This window comes from Eumetopias jubatus, unplaced genomic scaffold (assembly GCF_037043125.1).
Source record: "Eumetopias jubatus isolate StellerSeaLion01/CBP00866 unplaced genomic scaffold, mEumJub1_p1.0 scaffold_4, whole genome shotgun sequence".
Taxonomy (NCBI): Eukaryota; Metazoa; Chordata; class Mammalia; order Carnivora; family Otariidae; genus Eumetopias; species Eumetopias jubatus.
Window position 1 is genome coordinate 4,010,656 of NW_028274810.1, and position 16,857 is coordinate 4,027,512.

Genomic DNA, 16,857 nt, shown 5'->3' on the forward strand with positions numbered 1-16,857 from the left:
GTCGACTTGGGTTCTTTGGATATTGAGATGATGCCTCCAGGGGGCAGCACCAGGGCAGAGAAATAGGCTAAGATCGCTCAGTTCTTTCCTTGGTCTGGGGCTCCCCGGAGTTCCCACCATCACTCCTCCCATTTTATTTTTAGCTGCCAGTGGGAGGGGGCAGGATGGGAGGGAAAGTAAAGAAAACAGAAAAGGAGAGGGACAGAGGCACAGAGGACTTCTCACACGGACAGAGAGCAAGCAGGCATGAAGCTCGCCCTCATCCCTCACCTGCTCTCGCCCATCATGTTCCTGACAGGTGAGGGGGGTTAATTTCTTGGTTCCTGGCGGGGAAGGAAGGTGTATGGGTTGTTTGGCATCGAGACCTTCTGGGTTAAAATCTTTGGAGTTAGGGTGAGAAGTTCACACTGATTCTGCGAGTCATGTGTGTATGTTTTCATTCTTATGCCCGCACATATGAGGGCTTCGGGATGGAGACGGGCAGGGCTTTGGGTCAGATTTGTGTCCCATTATCTAAAATCTTTTATCCTAAGCCCTGAAGGAGTGAGTGGATCAAAAAGAAATATGATGTGACCTTCCACGTGGCTAGTCTGATTCCTCTTATTCTCCTCCCAACTTCCTTCTACCCTTGGGGTGGGGGGGTCTCTCGAGCCCGAGGCATAACTAACTGTGTGGTGAGAGCTCAGTTTATCTAACCGATGAGCTCCAGTTGCTGGTCATACAGCCCTGCCAGTTTCCTGAATGCAAAAAGGCTCACATAGAAAACACCTTTCTGAGAAGGAACGTGGTTTGAGACAGAGCTTATAGCCATTGGTAGTGGGGGTGGTGGGGGTGGCCTGAGAGGGGGTTGCTTGAAAGGAGAGAGCAAGACAGGGAAGAACCATGGGAGGGACGAGAGGCTTGGAATTTTTCCTCCCCAGTGCCCTGTAATCTTTGTTTCCTAAAATACCAGCTCTGATTTCTTTACATTTTTTAAATTTAATTTTATTTTTAAGTAAATTCTATGCCCAACGTGAGGCTTGAACTCATGACGCTGAGGTCAAGAATAGCATGCTCTACTGACTGAGCCAGCCAGGTACCCCATATCAGCTCTGATTTTAAAGGGCTTGGGGTCGGGTGCCTGGGTGGCTCAGTTGGTTAAGCGACTGCCTTCGGCTCAGGTCATGATCCTGGAGTCCCGGGATCGAGTCCCGCATCGGGCTTCCTGCTCAGCAGGGAGTCTGCTTCTCCCTCTGACCCTCTTCCCTCTCATGCTTTCTATCTCTCATTCTCTCTCTCTCTCTCTCAAATAAATAAATAAAATCTTAAAAAAAAAAATAAAGGGCTTGGGGTTGGTGGGGGTGGGGGTGAGACTCAGCCAGGACAAGAGTAGGGGGGTGTCTTTAGAGTGGGCTGAAAGTTAAGGAAGAAAGGCAGGTAAGCAGGGGGGCAGTTGGGAGGGTGGATGAGTTAGAAAAGAAGTGGGTTGTGGGAAACCTTGGGGTGATGGTACCCTTGGTAAGGATGGTTGGCAAACCATGTGTGTGGGCAGGCGAGTGGCCCCACCCAGTTAATTACCACTGAGGTTTTCAGGGTTGGAATCATGCAGGGACTTAGACAGTGGAGAAGGAGACTGAGAGTGTGACCGTGACACTGGGAGTCGTGAAGAGACAGAAAGAGGAGAGACCAGGCAGTACTCACTAGCCTCTTGTCCTCCCTGAGGTCCTGCATTTGGGGAGAATCTGGAAGGAACAGTTGTTCTGAGCTGCGGAAAGGCCCTCTCCCTCTTTGAGTCTTGCAGCTTCTGGGGGAGGATGTGTAGGAGGAATGATGTGGACACCAAGAACGTGACCCTTCCAGCCATGTCTGTGAGTGAGACTGCAGGGGTGGGTATGGAAATAGAGCCGGTGCCCCGGCACGGCAGAGGGCCACAGGTTGGACAGCTGGCCTGAAACACAGGAAGAAGACCATCCTCGCTTGGAGCTCTGAGGACATGGGTAAAGAAACAGGGAGATTGACTGAGATCAAAATGTTCCCTTCATGCTTCCTCCCTGGTTGTACCGCTCTGGGCGTTCAGTAGCCTCTCTGACCACTGCCTCCTATTCTTATGACCCTGCCCCCCAGGTCTGTGCTCCCCCTTTAATCTGGATGTGCATCGCCCACGCCTATTCCCAGGGCCACCCGAGGCTGAATTTGGATATAGTGTCTTACAACATGTCGGGGGTGGACGTCGATGGTGAGGCGGAAACCAGAGGGACATGGGATTGGGACTGTGGTGGAGCTCTTAAAGGGGAGGCAAGGCAGACGGGAATCTAAATGAATCTGGTCTTTTTGGAAGTGGCTGGGATTCGGGACTTGCTACCCCCATGCATTTTCCCTCTGGCCTATCTCAAAGGTCATGTGCACACAATGCTTATACTCATGTCCTTCTCCCAGGATGCTGGTGGGTGCCCCCTGGGATGGGCCTTCAGGTGACAGAAGAGGGGACGTTTATCGCTGCCCTGTAGGGGGTTCCCACAGTGCTCCGTGTGCCAAAGGCCACTTGGGTAAGAAGATGCCTCACTCTTCCACTCCTACCCCCTAACCTGATATGCTAGTAGCCACCTCACCTTCACCCCCGTATCCTACATACTCCCTTGTTGTTGACTTGATCCTGATCTCATCCTCTTTCAAAATCACCCTAAATTCAAGAAGCTCATGTGTGACCCCATGATCTCATTCTTTCCCACCCCCTTCCAACCAGGTGACTATCCACTGGGAAATTCATCTCATCCTGCTGTGAATATGCACCTGGGAATGTCTCTACTAGAGACAGATAATGATGGGGGATTCATGGTGAGCTAAGGAAAGGGTGGTGACGGGGTCTCTGAGGGATTTTGGCAGAGAAAAGAGCAGTATGGTAAGGGAAACTGGTCTATGTGAAGGGGTCAAGGTCAAGAAGCTTAAAACCCTAGAAAGCAAAGAGGGGAATCCCAGGTTTCAGTGCCTCTTGGACTAGGGGCAAGTGTTGAGAGTGCGCTCCCAAGCCCCGGGGGTAATCCTTCTCCTGCCCCTCCCTAGGCTTGTGCCCCTCTCTGGTCTCGTGCTTGTGGCTCATCTGTCTTCAGTTCTGGGATATGTGCCCATGTAGATGCTTCATTCCGGCCCCAGGGAAGCCTGGCACCCACTGCACAACGTGAGCCACAAGAAGGGCCTGAGGACTCAGTCCCCAGAGCTGGGTGCAGGGTGGGAAAAAGATGGGGCAACAGGGTATGATGCTGGACAGGGGGCCTGCATAGCTTTCCTCATTGTTACCGAATGTGCCTGCAAAAGTTCCATGTTTCCTAACAGATTAGAATTCAGACTCTTTGCCAGGGCATCAAGACTCCATGAACTGATCTAACCAACTTCAAAAACTCAACTCTCACTCTACCCCTCCATGCGCTGTGCCTTGGCCATGGCCTTTCCCTCCCCATTCTCCTCTTTGTCATCTATTTTTATACCTCTTTGTCCTTTTATTTAAAGTGTTCTCCACGCAAGTGTCTTTTCTTATATTCTCCTCTCCTCAAACCTCTTCCGTTGCCTCCTCCTTTGATTCCCTACTATCAGAATGGACCCTCTGTTGTCCTATAGCACAGAGCAGTGCTTTGTTTCTCCCTAGCACTCGATTCCAACTCCTCCTCCTCCTCCTCCTCCTCCTCCTCCTCTCCTCCTTCTCTCTTCTTCTCCTTCTTCTCTTTCTTCTTCTTGTAAATTATATGCATGCCCATCTCCTCTTTTACTCATTTCTACATTGACCCAGGGCCTGGCATACTACCGTCCTTGCATGTTCAGAAGGGCCTAAAACGTGTTTGAATGGAATGGACCCTCCTCCGACCTCCTCCCTTGTTGTCCCCATGTCCAATATCCTTCTACCCCTCTGTTCCTCATCAGCATCCCCCTCCTCCTAGGCTGTCCCACCTACATGGATGTTGTCATCGTCTTGGATGGCTCCAATAGCATCTACCCCTGGTCTGAAGTTCAGACTTTCCTACGAAGACTGGTAGGGAGACTGTTCATTGACCCAGAGCAGATACAGGTAAGAGAAGGCAATATGGCGGGGCTTGTAGGGGGAGAGAGAGCAGGGGCAGGGTGGTGAGGAGGTAAATGTAGGTCGTGTCTTCGGTAGTAGCCCTGCCCTCACGTCCCTCAGTGCACGCTTTCCATGTGAGCGCACACTTTGTTCTCAGGTGGGACTGGTACAGTATGGGGAGAGCCCTGTGCATGAGTGGTCCCTGGGAGATTTCCGAACAAAGGAAGAAGTGGTGAGGGCTGCGAGGAACCTGAGTCGGCGCGAGGGACGAGAAACAAAGACTGCCCAAGCAATCCTGGTGGCCTGGTGAGGCATTGGGAAGGGAAGCCTGGGAGGCCAGAGTGAGGAGGGCCTAGAAGGGTTTGGGAGGGTCTGAAGTACAGAGCGTCCACCCCAAGATGTCTGTTATGCTTTCCTTTGTGTGCACACTGGTGGTTGGGGAAGGCTAAGCTGGCTGTCTTTGCACATCTCACCACATTCTTCAAAGTGTCTATGTCTGCGTCTTTCCACGTTTCCGACTGATTTATCTCCGTAGACGGAACTCTCTCTAGCCCTGCACTCTCACTTCGATCCTGGCCTTCAGGTTCTTCACCACTCAAGTCCTAGCCCGCTTGCCAGACGTGATTCAGAACTCGTCTCTGGGAAGACTCCCCTGTCCCGCCCCCGTCCTTGATTTTACACTTCTCTGAGTATGTGTCCTTTCCCCAGTGCGATATTTGCTGAATGAATCTACGAGCGAATGGATTTTATACTTATTTGCCTGGAGTATATGCTGCTTTATATGTTCTATGTCATTCAAACATTTTAGCCCTCACTGTGTGCCAGTCTCCGTGCCAGACACTGACAGGGAAATGGAGTAAAAGGGGAGGTGCCTGACCTCAGTGAACTGCGACAGTGGGTTGTGTGTGTGTGTGTGTGTGTGTGTGTATCTGCATACATGTGATCACACCTCACTCCATTGTGTGTGTGTGTGTGTGTGTATCTGCATACACGTGATCACACCTCACTCCTTTCTCTCTCTTCTCAGCACAGAAGGATTCAGTCCGTCCCATGGGGGCCGACCAGAGGCTGCCAGGCTGCTGGTGGTTGTCACTGACGGAGAATCGCACGATGGAGAGGAGCTTCCAGCAGCACTCAAGGCCTGTGAGGCTGGAAGAGTGACCCGCTATGGGATCGCGGTGAGAATCTCCTCTGGGTCTGGCAGGATGGAGGGGGGATGGTGACATTGAGGACTGGGAACTTGAAGAGAATGGGCATTAACCACTTCCCAAAGATCGGCCGTATCTCCCTTCCTTCACCTTAGTTGGCCTGCTGTAACATCCCACTCCGCATAGCTAACTGACCCCACCTGGGTCTCCTGATCCCAGGTCCTTGGCCACTACCTCCGGAGGCAGCGAGACCCCACCTCTTTCCTGCGGGAAATCAGGACGATTGCCAGTGATCCAGATGAGAGATTCTTCTTCAATGTCACAGATGAAGCTGCGCTGACTGACATTGTGGATGCCCTAGGAGACCGGATCTTTGGCCTTGAGGGTAATGACTACCTGAAGAAATGGAGGACAGGAAAGGGGGGGTTCAGGGTGTAGGTGGGGTTCTGTGGGGAGTTCAGTATGTCAAAGGAAATGTCTTCCCTGATTCTGCTTTGATATTTTCTCGTGCTCAGGGTCCCATGGAGAAAATGAAAGCTCTTTTGGGCTGGAAATGTCTCAGATTGGTTTCTCTACTCATCGACTAAAGGTTGGACAGACTCTGACCCCTCTGTGACCCCCCCTCAACGTCTGACTCCTCCCAACCTGAGACTCAGGCAACTTCAACCCAGGGCTCTTCTAGCTTCCTCCTTTAACCAGTGCCCATGCTGACCTTCCCATGCCTTTCCAACTGACCCCAGCATACTCTTAGTGACCTTCTCACTCCTGGGGTTTTTACTCCTCATTTCCTGTTGTCTTCTCAAGTGACCCCATCTGTTTCTGCCAAACAGGATGGGATTCTCTTTGGAATGGTGGGGGCCTATGACTGGGGGGGCTCCGTGTTATGGCTTGAAGAAGGTCACCACCTTTTCCCCCCACGGACAGCCTTGGAAGACGAGTTCCCCCCTGCTTTGCAGAACCACGCAGCCTACTTGGGTGAGTAACAGAGGGTTGCAGGGGATGAGGGGGTGAGGAGGAAATGTTTCACCAGTGGAGGGTGTGAGAGCAGTTTCTCACTGATCTGCTACTTTCCTTGGGACCTGCTCCTGTGCCTTTAGGGAACCCTCCTACTCTGACCCCATCTTTTTTCCCTTTCACCCCTGATTCCCTGCCCACTTCTAGGTTACTCTGTTTCCTCCATGCTTTTGCGGGGTGGACGCCGCCTCTTTCTCTCAGGGGCTCCTCGGTTTAGACATAGAGGAAAGGTCATCGCCTTCCAGCTTAAGAAAGATGGGGCTGTGAGGGTTGCCCAGAGCCTCCAGGGGGAGCAGGTAGGGTGTGCAAGGGAGGGTGGGACCTTGGATCCTGAGGGACCTCCAGGCTGTGGGGGAGGAAAGGGAAGAGCCAAGAGAGGAGCCTGGAAAGTCTTTGCTGAATTCTGGCTGGCGGAGTCCGTCAGGGGTGTGAGGACCAGACCGGCAGGCTGGTGGGTACTTCGCACTTGTCCACGATCACCTTGTCTTTTCTTTGGGGTCCCACTCCCCACCACTCCCCAGATTGGCTCCTACTTTGGCAGTGAGCTCTGCCCATTGGATACGGATGGGGACGGAATAACGGATGTCTTACTTGTGGCCGCCCCCATGTTCCTGGGGCCCCAGAACAAGGAGACAGGGCGGGTTTATGTGTATCTGGTGGGCCAGGTGAGACTCGCTGGCTCCCCTTGAACTTGTCTGTGGGGGGTGGAGGGAAGAAGGAAGGGAAGGCGCATCCATTCACCCATTCACGGGCTGGCTGAGAGGTTGGGACTGCCGGCTCAGCGTCTTCTGTCTTCTCCCTCCACCAGCAGTCCTTGCTGACACTCCAGGGAACACTTCAGCCGGAACCCCCCCAGGATGCTCGGTTTGGCTTTGCCATGGGTGCCCTTCCTGATCTGAACCAAGATGGTTTTGCTGATGTGGCCGTGGGGGCACCCCTGGAGGATGGGCACCACGGAGCGCTGTACCTGTATCATGGCACCCGGAGTGGGCTCAGGCCCCGGCCCGCCCAGGTCAGGAGTGTCCGGATAAAGCAGGGGCACGGGTGGGAGGAAGGGGAAGCGGGATGTGCTCCTTTTTCGTCATTGTTTCCCTGACCTGGAGACCCAAACTGGACAAGTGCTCTTTTATCAGTAGTCAAAAAGGTGAGGTGGTAGGGCAGGATACAGGTTGTTGTACTAGGGACTCCTGGACACAGGCTAGTTTCTTTTATTACTTATTCTCTCTCTCTTTTTTAAGATTTTATTTATTTGAGACAGAGAGTGCACGAGCCAGGGGGAGAGGCAGAGGGAGAAGCAGACTCCCCCCTGAGCAGGGAGCCCAATGTGGGGCTTGATCCCAGGACCCTGGGATCATGACCTGAGCCGAAGGCAGACGCTTAACCGACTGAGCCACCCAGGCGCCCACCTTCTTATTCTCTTACTCCTTATTGTGAGTGTGCCAGGTGGGCGGCCTGGGTCACCGGGCGTGAGAGTCCCAGCTCAGTCTCCCCTCTCTTCCACTCAGAGGATTGCTGCCATCTCCATGCCACAGGCCCTCAGCTACTTTGGCCGGAGTGTGGATGGCCGGCTGGATCTGGATGGAGATGACCTGGTAGATGTGGCTGTGGGTGCCCAGGGGGCAGCCGTCCTGCTCAGGTGAGCCGCACCAGCTCAGAAGGCGGTGGGCAGCGTGGTGCAGCTGTGAAAAGCAAGGGCTTGGGAGTCACAGACTTAGATTTGGATTTCTTTCTTTCTTTCTTTCTTTTTTAGGATTTTATTTATTTGAGAGAGCAAGAGAGAGCACTAGCCGGGGGAGGGGCAGAGGGAGAGAGAGGAGCAGGCTCCTGCTGGGATCATGACCTGAGCTGAAGGCAGATGCTTAACTGACTGAACCGCCCAGGCGCCCCTAGATTTGGATTTCTTGACCAACTTGCTCTGTTCCTCCATTTCCTAGTTTTTAGAAATGGGAATAATCATAGTGCCTGCCTCATAGGCTTGTTGTGAGGATTCAGTGCCACAATCGGGTAAAGATCTTGACGCAGTGCCTAGCACATGGCAAGTACTTCTTCAATGTCAGCTATCATCTTTCTGCCGGAAGGTTCCGGGGAGGGTGACACGCGTACATCTAGCTCCTCGTTCTTGCCTTGACCTCTGGGAGGCCAACACCGGGGACTGCCTTCTTCAAAGGGCTTTCCTCTCACTGCTAGAATTTCTTTCCCACCCTGCTCCCAGCTCCCGGCCCATTGTCCACCTGGCCCCCTCACTGGAGGTGACCCCGCCAGCCATCAGTGTGGTTCAGAGGGACTGCAGCCGGCGAGGCCAGGAGGCAGCCTGCCTATCTGCCGCCCTTTGCTTCCAAGTGACCTCGCGCACCCCTGGCCGCTGGGATCGCCGATTCTGTGAGTGACCGGAGCGGCCTAAGCAACTCTCAACCCCGCCGGCCTCGGTCTCTGGACCGCCCTTCACCCTCGCTCCTGCCTGCCCCGTCCAGATTTGCGGTTTACAGCATCCCTGGATGAGTGGACGGCGGGGGCACGTGCTGCATTTGATGGCTCTGGCCAGAGGCTGTCCCCTCGGAGGCTCCGGCTCAGCGCCGGGAACGTCACTTGCGAGGCACTACGCTTCCATGTGCTGGTGAGGAGGGGCAGTAAGTGCTTTGCATCAGGGCCTGGGAGCAAGGGGAAGGCGGATTGGAGGACGAATTCCCGCTGGATTGGCAAAAAAGCCAAAGCCGAAGGTGGGAAAACCAGGAAGGTCAGCGTCTGGGGGCAGGCTGATCTGGGTTTGAAGCCTAGCTCCACCGTTTGCCGCTTGTCAACTCTGGCAAGCCACACAACCTGCACGCCTCAGGTTCCTTGCCTAAAAGGAGGAGATACTAATAATACCTACATTGTGGGAGTTGTGTTAGAATTCAATGTAATGGTATTGAGAAAACCTTTGGACAGTACCCAGCACATAGAAGGTGCCCAGTACATGATCACTATAATCGTCCCATTCTGCCAGGGGCCTGGGCTGTACCCCTAACCCAGGCTCCCCATGATCCTTGACTCTGGTTTTCCTCAGGATACTTCAGATTACCTCCGGCCCCTGGCCTTGACTGTGACCTTTGCATTGGACAACACCACGAAGCCAGGGCCTGTGCTGGATGAGGGCTCACCCACCTCCATACAAAAGCTGGTCAGCGGTGCCAAGCCCTGCCCTGCCCCTGGGTTCCAACACTGTCCTCAGTGAATTTGAGAGACATGGAGGGTGGACACCTGATATCACAGCGAAATCTGACCTGGGCATCCACTCTTCTCTTTTCACTTTTCCCCTAATTCCTTTCCTTCCTCCTTGCCTTCCTATTGGGCCCTCAGCCCCTTCTTTCCCCTCTAGGTCCCCTTCTCGAAGGATTGTGGCCCTGACAATGAATGTGTCACAGACCTGGTGCTTCGAGCTAATATGGACATCAAAGGCTCCAGGTGGGACAGACATGAACTGGCCAAACCAGGGTCACCTGAGACCAACTGGAAGGAACTTGAAGGGAGCTGGAGGGTTGTTTCTTGCCCAGGAAAGCAGAAGTGATGCTTCTGGGAGCTTTTTCAACTTCTGAGCTCTCCCTTATCCGCCACTCCTAGGAAGGACCCGTTCGTGGTTCGAGGAGGTCGGCAGAAAGTGTTGGTGTCAGCAACTCTGGAGAACAGGAAGGAAAATGCCTACAACACTAGCCTGAGTCTCAGCTTCTCTAGAAACCTCCACCTGGCCAGTTTCACGGCTCAGGTGCCTGGGGGGCGGGGTGGGGGTGGAGGTTTGGGTTGCTTGCAGCTTCAGCTCCAGCCCTCACCCCCGTTCCTCTGCTCTCAGAGGGACAGCCCAGTGAAGGTGGAATGCACCGCCCCTTCCCCTCATGGCCGGCTCTGCAGTGTGGGGCACCCTGTCTTTCGGACCGGAGCCCAGGTGAGTGGGGGCCCAGAATGAGAAAGCGGCTCTGAGAGAGCAGGGACTGGAAACTGCAGGGCCTGGGAGTTTAGGGAAGGAGGCACACAACGGCTCCTGAAGAGGAAGATTCCATGACCCCATATGACCCCAGGTGACCTTCCTGCTGGAGTTTGAGTTTAGCTGCTCTTCCCTCCTGAGCCAGGTCCTTGTGAGGCTCACTGCCACCAGGTGAGAACAAAGGGAGCCTCCCCCCCAGGCCTCTCCCGTTGGGTCTTATCGGGGAAGGGTTGTCTGAGAGGGGCTGGGACGTGAGCCTCTCCCCCTGACCCTACAGCAATAGCCTGGAGAGAAATGGGACCCTTCAAGATAACACAGCCCAGACCTCAGCCTACATTCAATATGAGCCCCACCTCCTATTCTCCAGGTATGGCTCAGCTCCCTGCTAGGACCCCGTTCTGACCCCAGACTCATACTCTGTGTTTCCTCCCTTTCCTTCCACGTGTTTTCCCCAAACCCTTGGGGCTGCTCCATCTTTTTGCCCTCAATCCCACTCAAGTTGAACCTTTTAAGCATCTTACTTTCCTAGGTATAAGTATACCTATGCGTCCTAGGTATAGGGCTTTGCTGTAGGCCTTGGGGATTGAAGCTGGGGTGGCGGGTATGGGATGTGACTGTAAAGTTTGTACCAAGTCTACGTCATGTCCCATTTCGATCTTCTTTATGTATCCCCATCTCTTTATCCATGTGCTGGCTCTGCCTTCCCTGAATCCATGTCTGTGTGCTGATCATGTGCCCCTGTGTCTGTGTCATGGCTGTGACCATGTACTTCCTGACTTGGTGTCCACGCAGTGAGTCCACTCTGAACCGCTATGAGGTCCACCCATACGGGACCCTCCCAGTGGGTCCCGAATTCAAAACCACTCTTAGGGTGAGAAGCTGGAGGGTCCTTGGCATGAGCAGGGGGAGGGGGAGGAGTCCTGGGCAAAGGAGGGGACGAGTCTCTCTTAGATGTCCGGGGGCGTCTAGGGTGAAGGGGAACAGATAAGGAAGGATCTTCTGTCTCCCACTTCTTCCCATTTCCAATCCTGCTCTTAGGTTCAGAACCTTGGCTGCTATGTGGTCAATGGCCTCATCATCTCGGCCCTCCTTCCAGCTGTAGCCCATGGGGGCAATTACTTCCTGTCATTGTCTCAAGTTATCACTGACAATGTGAGTCTGGGCTAAGGGCGTAGGGAACCCTGCCACCTCGATCTGGTGAACTTACCCAGCCCCCTATCTGCTGGGTCACTGCTCTCAGGGCTCCTCCCTCTGGGAGACCTTTCTTTTATACATGTGGCTTCTTTGGGGAGAAAGAAAGGGATTGCGCAGGGAAGAACCACAGAGCATGCGTGGATAGCATGCTCCTGCTCAGCCTGAAGTGGCTGGCCTCTCACCATCAAGAGGGTCGCTCAAGGTGCACCTTCCTCTAGGCAAGCTGCGCAGTAGAGAACCTGACCGAGCCCCCAAGGCGCCCTGTGCACCCAGAGGAGTTTCAGCACACAAACAGACTGGTATGAGTTGCAAGAAGGTGAAGGAGATATCCAGAGTGGGAATGCAGCGGGGAGCAGTAGATTTTGGAGCCTTGGGGCAGGAGTGGGGAGTAGGCGATTTTTCCACCCCAAGATCCTGATCTGTCTGTCTTTTCTGGCAGAACGGGAGTAACACTCGGTGTCAGGTTGTGAGGTGTCATCTTGGGCGACTGGCAAAGGGGACCGAGGTCTCTGTCGGACTACTGAGGCTGCTTCACAATGAATTTTTCCGGAGGGTAAATCTTTTCTTCTATTCTCCTCTTCTGCTCCTACCGGGAACTTCGGCATAGTCTTTGGAAAAGACTCAGGTTCAAGTTCCAGCTTTGCCTCCCACGAGCTGTTGGACCTTGAGCAAGTAATTTAATGTCTCTCTGATTCTTTCTCTTTATCTCTAAAGTGGGGAAGATAATACCTACTTCGTGGGGTTGTAAAGAATAAATGAAGGGCGCCTGGGTGGCTCAGTTGGTTAAGCGACTGCCTTCGGCTCAGGTCATGATCCTGGAGTCCCGGGATCGAGTCCCACATCGGGCTTCCTGCTCAGCAGGGAGTCTGCTTCTCCCTCTGACCCTCTTCCCTCTCGTGCTCTCTATCTCTCATTCTCTCTCTCAAATAAATAAATAAAATCTTTAAAGAAAAAAAAAGAATAAATGAATAACGAGATGGATTCCTTGTATTTTCCTCTGTTTATCATCCCTTGGTGCTGTATCAATAATCAACATTTATAGGATACCTAAATTCAGCCAATTAATGATCTATCAAGTGCCTACTATAGAAAAAGGACCTGTAGTAGGTAGACACTGAGGAGAATATCCCCAACACTCAGCACCATGCCGAACTCATTATAGTGACTCAATACATTTCTCTTAAATGAATGAATAAATAGTCGATATTACACGCATGATAGGTATTGGAGGGTAATGGGAGGCCAGATTGTATAGCTGAAAGGGATCTAGGTTATGAAAGTTCTCCAAAGCTAGGGAGGTGAGATTGAACTCCATGTGATGGGCAGTCAGGAGTCAGTGTGAGTTTCTGAGCAGGGAAACGACATCTTAATTATAACGGCTATAACAGTGACTAGGGGCAATTTACTTTGAATAGCACAAGCTCCCTGGGATGTAGGCATATTTTATGGGAAGCTTAAGTCTGAGACACCATCCTTCTCTAAGTCTGGTTCTCTCTTTCTCTCTCCTCGGTATCCTTTTTTCAAATTCGTTCATTTATTTTTTCAGTAAAGCCTTATGGAGAAACCAGTGTGTACTTGGCACTGTGCTAGGCACTAGGCCCTAGAGACACATATGTTTATAAGACACAGCTCTTGACCTCAAGGATCTTCTAGTCCAGTGGTGAAAGAGAAGTAAACAGAATATTATGACCTAATCCAGGGTGATGGGGGTTAGGAGGAAACACTTCCCTAATTCCCAGAGGGGATGATGTCTAAACTTCAGCCTGAAGGAAGGGTAGGGGTTAGCCAAAGAACTGGGAGTTAAATAATACTGGGTAGAGCAAACAGCACATATGAAGGGCCAGAGGCTTTCCCTCTGTTACCCTTCCGCTCTTTCTCCTCTGATCTCCAACCTTTTCTTCTGGTCTGGAAGATGCTGGAAGTTGTGCCTACCAGCCTCATCTTTACTGTTGGGGTTCTAAGACCACACCACCTGATGATGGCTCATTTTCAATGTCTTCCACAGGCCAAATTCAAGTCTCTGACAGTGGTCAGCACCTTTGAGCTGGGAGCTAAGGAGGGCAGTGTCCTACAGCTGACAGAAGCCTCTCGTTGGAGTGAGGTGGGACCGAAGCCTGGGTTTGACAGCCCCAGAAAGAGTGAGGGTGGGAATAGGGCAAGGGCACCTGGGGGCTTTTTTAGAGCAGAGGCATCCTCATTAGGCAGGCAGCTGGAGAGTCAGAAGCGATAAATCAGGATGCTGCGGTCCCACTGCCTTTATTCCTGCCTCGGTTGCTTTCTTTTTATTCTTCTACTTCGAGGCTTCTATTTCACCCCGACAACGTGCGGTGAGGCGAGCTGGGAGAACGGGTGCAAGTACCGAACAGCTCTCCTCCCCATACAGAGCCTGCTGGAGGTGATTCAGACCCGCCCGGTCCTCATCTCCCTGTGGATTCTCACCGGCAGCGTCCTGGGAGGGCTGCTCCTACTCGCTCTCCTTGTCTTCTGTCTTTGGAAGGTAAGCGCTGCTTTGGTGGGAAGTATGGGGCATGATGCCCATGAGCTGAGGGCTCCTCGAGGATAGCAGGGAGAACTGGATTTGTGCTGGGCAGCTGAGTAGGCTGTGGGTGTCCTGCCCGGACCGCTTTCACTCTACTCTACAAATGTTGGTTGAGTTAAACTAAGCCAAATAAAATAAACTAGAATCTCATTTTTGGAAGCAGAACAAAAGTGAAGATTTCAGACATATCTGAGGGCTGTTGGCAAGGTCCCCAGGCAGGACATTTGGCGATGACTCTTATCTCTTCCTCTACAGCTTGACTTCTTTGCCCGAAAGAAAATCCCCGAGGAAGAAAAAAGAGAAGAGAAATAGGAGCAATGAATGTAGAATTAAGCCCTAGAAAGTCCTCTTGGCAGCTTCTCCAAAAGACTTGCGTAAGAGCCGTGGTCTGAGGGCTCAGATGGACAAGCAGAGCCTCTGGACTGTCTCCCCAGACCGGCAGCCTGACTTGACTTTTGCGTCATGAGCATGCTGCTGGCAAGAGATGAGGCCTTACCTCAGACGAGAAGGGCTGGCGCCCAAACCGGAAACACTCTCCCCCTGTGCTTCCCTCCTCATGATCCTGCTGCCACAGCCAACACTGGCGCCTTGGTTGGGGGCCCCCTTTTTCCTTATCCCCAGGAATCAAGAATTTTTTGCCTAGGTTCCCTGACTCCTTTTAGATTCCCCCCGACATCCTCCCTCAAATTTGGAAAGGATGAAGGCGAGCTTCCTCCATTCCCTGCCTCTCACCTTCCTGCCTGCTCCCCACTCCACAGAAGGGAGCTGATGTTGGCTTCGAAAAGTAAAGTCAACATCTGCTGCTTTCCTGTGGAGTCCGGTGATTCAGAGAGCCGGCTGGGGAGAGTCAACAGGAAACAAGGAGGGAGGAAGAAAAGCCACAAGAGACATTCTGTACAATTCCAAGGAACAGAGAAGCCTTTAGACGGGCAACTGCCATCCCCCTGAAACCTGAGACTTCGTGGTGCGCTAGCCCGCCCTCAGGTGCCTGGGAAACCGAGCTGCCCCAGGCCTAGCGCCTTCCCTGGGAGTGAAGCCAGGGCCGGGTGCCTGATGCTCCGGAGCCAGGGGCCCCCAGGTGGCTAGAGCTGGGATAGCAGAGAAGGGTGCCAGTGTTTCGGTCTTGGCCAGTGGAGAGAGTTGGGTACCCTGGGCGGTGTTTTCTCCTCTCTCGGGCCTCACACACTCATGAGCCCTCCTTGGGGCTATTATAGAAACTAGAGAGAAGGGAGATGATTTCTTCTTGACGGTGGGAAACCCCTTCACCGGCTTTGGGAAGCAGCAGCTCCGTAGGGTCTAAACTAGTCAGGTCTGCCTTGACGAAGAAGCCAAAGTGGGTGGCAGGAGGTCCCTGGGGAGCAAGCCCTTACTTGCTTAGCATTGGTTGTGTGGCACAAAAAGCTCCTGGCAAAATGTTTCTGGGGCAACTGCAGTTATTCCTGGTAGGGTGGAATCAGTTTGCCAGCCCTTGCCTGATATTTACTGGAAAGTTCCAATTTCTATCTCTGGGTCACCTCACCACCTCTCCTCCCATTTTGTGGTCCTCGCCAGTAGGAGAGCGAATTACCTTCTCACCAATGACCAGGTAACTTATATTTCTTTGTAATCAAGCCTTTGGATACCAAAGTCCGTTATTGGTCTCCAAGGTGTGGCTCTGACGGCCATTTGAAGAATCCGCACCTCTTTCGTGCTGAGAAGAGAGGAGACCTGACTGGGCAGTTGACCAGCAGCCACAGAACTTGTTCTTGAGGCCTGACCACAATGTTTATCTTGACTTGTCTCTGGTCTTTTGCACAGAACATTGTCTCTGTTTCCTAGCAGGGTGGACAGGATATCAGATGGTCAGCACAAATAAAGTTCAGTGTCAAATGACTTCTGGCTCTCTTTGAGTTCCCTAGGATATGGACCACTCAGGAATGGTGAGCGGGAGATTCTTGGACCACCTGAGACCTCTACAGTTGAGTTCCTGGAAGGCAAAGTTATAAGATATTCGAAATGTTTTCCATGACTCTCCCACTGGAGACGTCTTCTAGCTTCCTGCAATCCTCACCTACTTAAGTGACTACAGAGTATAAACCGTGTAGGTTTGGAAAGCGCATTAAGCCTAGATTGAAACCCCAGGTCTGCCATGTATTAGCTGTGTGGCCTTGGGCAAGTCATAACTACCCTGAGCCTGAGATAACAGTAAGAGGCTGTGTGGTACAGTGGTTAAGAATGAAGACAGACTCGGGTTTAAATCTCAGCTATGCCACTTTTGACCTTGCGCAGATTTAATTTCTTTAAGTCTTGGCTTTCTTGTCTTTAAACTTACTAGGGTTGTGAGGACCAATGAGATAATTCAAGTAAAGTGATACTCAATAAAGGTTAACTATTGTTATAAAAATATTTTGTCATAAAATAATCGATCTTCGTGGAGAACTGGGTGTTATGCGCAAACAATGAATCATGGAACACTGCATCAAAAACTAATGATGTAATGTATGGTGATTAACATAACAATAAAAAATTACAAAATACAATAAAATGAAATAATCTATCTTCCTGTATATCGTGAGGATTAAGTCAGAAGGTATATCAAAGCACCAGGTGGTGCTCCCAATCTGGTGGCCCACCTCCCCTTTACACAGGCCCTGAAGATTTGTTTCCCCTATGTGCTATTGTCTCCTGCCACCAAATCTTATCCCATGCCTCAGCCCCTTTGAAATAAGCCCTCATGCCCACTAAGGCAATAATTAGAAGGTTCTAATGGTAGAAATCAAGTCTATTTGATTTTTTTTAGACATCCAGTGTTCTTCCAGTGCCCTCAAGGAACATGTGCACTTAAGCAACAGCCTTAGAAATAAGACCCTGTCTCTTTCTCTCTGTTGCCTAACTCCAAAAATGGTGGCCGGTCTGGCCAGTAGGCCAGGACAACCGTTCTGTGGCAAACTGATGAGTTGTTGTGGCAGAAGGAGGCCATGGTGACACCTCAGTGCAC

The 16,857-nt window shown here is 52.1% G+C and overlaps 1 protein-coding gene across 1 annotated transcript; it reads left to right on the forward strand.

The window, feature by feature from the left end:
- The first annotated feature begins 246 nt into the window (after nucleotides 1-246).
- ITGA10 (integrin subunit alpha 10) lies at nucleotides 247-14,201 on the forward strand. The gene is given in 30 exon segments (XM_028088312.2): nucleotides 247-298; nucleotides 2,104-2,215; nucleotides 2,416-2,525; nucleotides 2,723-2,814; nucleotides 3,040-3,154; nucleotides 3,909-4,036; nucleotides 4,188-4,336; nucleotides 5,058-5,208; nucleotides 5,398-5,563; nucleotides 5,694-5,767; nucleotides 6,009-6,153; nucleotides 6,340-6,488; nucleotides 6,714-6,857; nucleotides 7,001-7,204; nucleotides 7,698-7,828; nucleotides 8,405-8,571; nucleotides 8,664-8,806; nucleotides 9,236-9,349; nucleotides 9,548-9,633; nucleotides 9,790-9,931; nucleotides 10,016-10,108; nucleotides 10,242-10,318; nucleotides 10,425-10,514; nucleotides 10,940-11,018; nucleotides 11,186-11,299; nucleotides 11,560-11,640; nucleotides 11,781-11,894; nucleotides 13,347-13,442; nucleotides 13,725-13,838; nucleotides 14,136-14,201. Coding segments are annotated over 30 exon segments (3,498 nt in total).
- Nucleotides 14,202-16,857: the final 2,656 nt, after the last annotated feature.